We start from the raw sequence: 2,248 nt of genomic DNA on the forward strand, positions 1-2,248 counted from the left end.
ACTACATCCCGATAAAACTATAAGAAGTTCCTGGCTTGCAGCTAACAGAGACTTTGCTTTCGTTACAAACAAAACCAACAAAAGCAAGCCCGAGGCCCCGGGGTCCCAGGGGTAGCTTGAGTTTACCTAGCAGGTCGGCTCCTTCATCCACATCCCCGATGACCTCTGACCCTGCAGTCGACAGCTCGTGGTACAGGGAGTCAGTGTTGATGCCAAAAGCTTTGTTCACGATCCCCTGGGTCGGGCTGTGAGGACATGAAGCCGGGGGAGCTCAGGGTGAGTGGGCAGCGTTCCTGGGCTGCGGGCGGGGGCCCCCCAACACTGCCCGTGAGCCGCTCAATGCCAATGCTGCTTGTGTAGTGCTACAGGGGACGTCATCGCCGAAGGTGCCAACGCCCATGGTGACCACCGAGCCCACCAGGACCCCAGACTCAGGCAGCACCTGTTGCCCGTGCGATCAAGACGGGGTTCCCGACTCATGTCCAGCTCTGGGGTGGAATCGATAATGTCTTGAACATCAGACCACTCATCACTGCTGCCCATGCCTGGGGGGACACACGAGAACCCCAGGGTTAGGGGGGACACCCACCCTCTGGCCCCATGTCTGGAGACCCCGCACTAGACCACCGCCAGCCAGGGGCTGTCAGGAAAGGGCTCCTCCCTGGCTGGTGGCCAGCTGGGGCCCATCCCCCAGAACCATGGCTCTTTTTCCTGACCTTCGATGACCAGACCAAATGTCCTGCTTCTCCTCCATCCCTTCCACTACTGAGCGCCTCTGCGGGATGACGGGGATGCACTGCCAGAAGCCAAGTGTGTCCCCCAAATCCACATGTTGAAGCCATAGCCCCAGGGGCCCCAGCATGTGACTACATTTGGAGATGGGGCCTTTAAAGAGGTGAGGGTAAAATAAGGCCACAAGGGTGGGCCCTGACCCCATCTGACTCTGTCCTCCTAAGAGAAGGGCTGAGGACACAGGGAGAGGCGGCCGTCTGCACGCCCACGCCAGGACTGCGAGAGAGCAAATGTCTGTGCCTTAAACCACGGGCTCTGTGATGTTTGTTACTGGGGCCTGAGCCGGCTCATACATCTGCCGGAACTAAGATCCGTATTTGGAAGGGAAACCGGGGCGGGGGGGGCGGAGCAAGGCAGGGACAGGGGGCAGGGACAGCGGGGGGGACGGAACCGCAGGGGATGGGGACCGCAGGGGAGGAGTGGTGGTGGGGTGCAGAGCAGCAGGGGCAGGGGGGCGGGACAGCAGGGGCGGGGACACCAGGTGCGGGGCAGCAGGGGGCAGGGGCAGCAAGGGGGGACGAGGGGAGGGACGGGGGCAGGGACAGCAGGGCAGGTGCCTGAGCTGCTCAGCCTCCTCCCTGCACAGCCCCGGAGCCCACGGCCGCCGCGGCACCTATGCTGACGTTCCGCATCTCCTGCGTGACCTGGACCTCCATGTTGCGGCTGTTGCGCTTCTCCCGTGTCCTCTTGCTGCTCTTTGTGCTGGCGCTGTAGTCCCCCAGGGGCTGCAGGCTCTCGTTGAGCGGTGTGACCGCGGCTGAGGGCACGGAGGACGTGGGCGTGTTGGACTTGGTGCCCGTGGTGCTGGGTGTGGCAGCCGCCGAAGACTGGCCTGACTCGGACATCTCATCCTGTGGACACTAGGGCCAAACACAGGGAAGGGAGAAGCTCGCCACGAGGGTCGGCGTGTCCCCGAGGCTCCGGGTGACGCACACCGTGCAGGGTCAGCGGGAGTCTCGGCCACCTCCGTGAGGCCCCCTCGCTTGGCTTCTCTGGCCGCGGTAAAACAGCGCCCTGAGCCGGGACTGGAGCGTACAGGAGGACCCCTGCTCTCCTGTCCGGCCCACTCGTCTGGCCTGGACCCTGGGTTCACCCAGACGCTGCCTCCAGCTTTCCGGAGGCTGCCGCCGCCTTATCTAAAGGGCTTGGTTTGGGGCTGTTAGCTTGCGCGCTCCCTGGAACAGCCCGCCGGTGCCGCGTGTGATGGATATGAAGCTACACGAACATGGCAAGCAACCCTTTGCAGCCAGGGCGCGGTCAGAAACAAGTTGTGGCCCAGGGTGGGGCAGGTGGCTCTAAGTGGGGACCAGGGAGGAGGCCGAGCGTGCCTTCTGACCAAGCCGTCCGGCCGTGGCCCACTGCTCCCGTCTCCGGCTTCCCACACTGGGTCCAGTCTGGGCCTGGGAAGGGGTGCGGACCTCCCAAACACGGAGACACCAGGGACTGTGGGATTCTT

General features: G+C 63.6%; 1 protein-coding gene across 1 annotated transcript in view; it reads right to left on the reverse strand.

Moving 5' to 3' along the window:
• Positions 1–2,248, reverse strand: part of MAPK8IP3 (mitogen-activated protein kinase 8 interacting protein 3) — a 49,691-nt gene that overhangs the window by 20,382 nt on the left and 27,061 nt on the right. The window contains exon 8 of the mRNA XM_040635558.1: positions 127–245. Within this exon, the coding sequence (XP_040491492.1) occupies positions 127–245 (119 nt within the window). The remainder of the gene's footprint in view (positions 1–126; positions 246–2,248) is intronic.

The sequence above is a fragment of the Ursus maritimus genome, unplaced genomic scaffold (assembly GCF_017311325.1).
Source record: "Ursus maritimus isolate PB19 unplaced genomic scaffold, ASM1731132v1 scaffold_2, whole genome shotgun sequence".
NCBI lineage: Eukaryota > Metazoa > Chordata > Mammalia > Carnivora > Ursidae > Ursus > Ursus maritimus.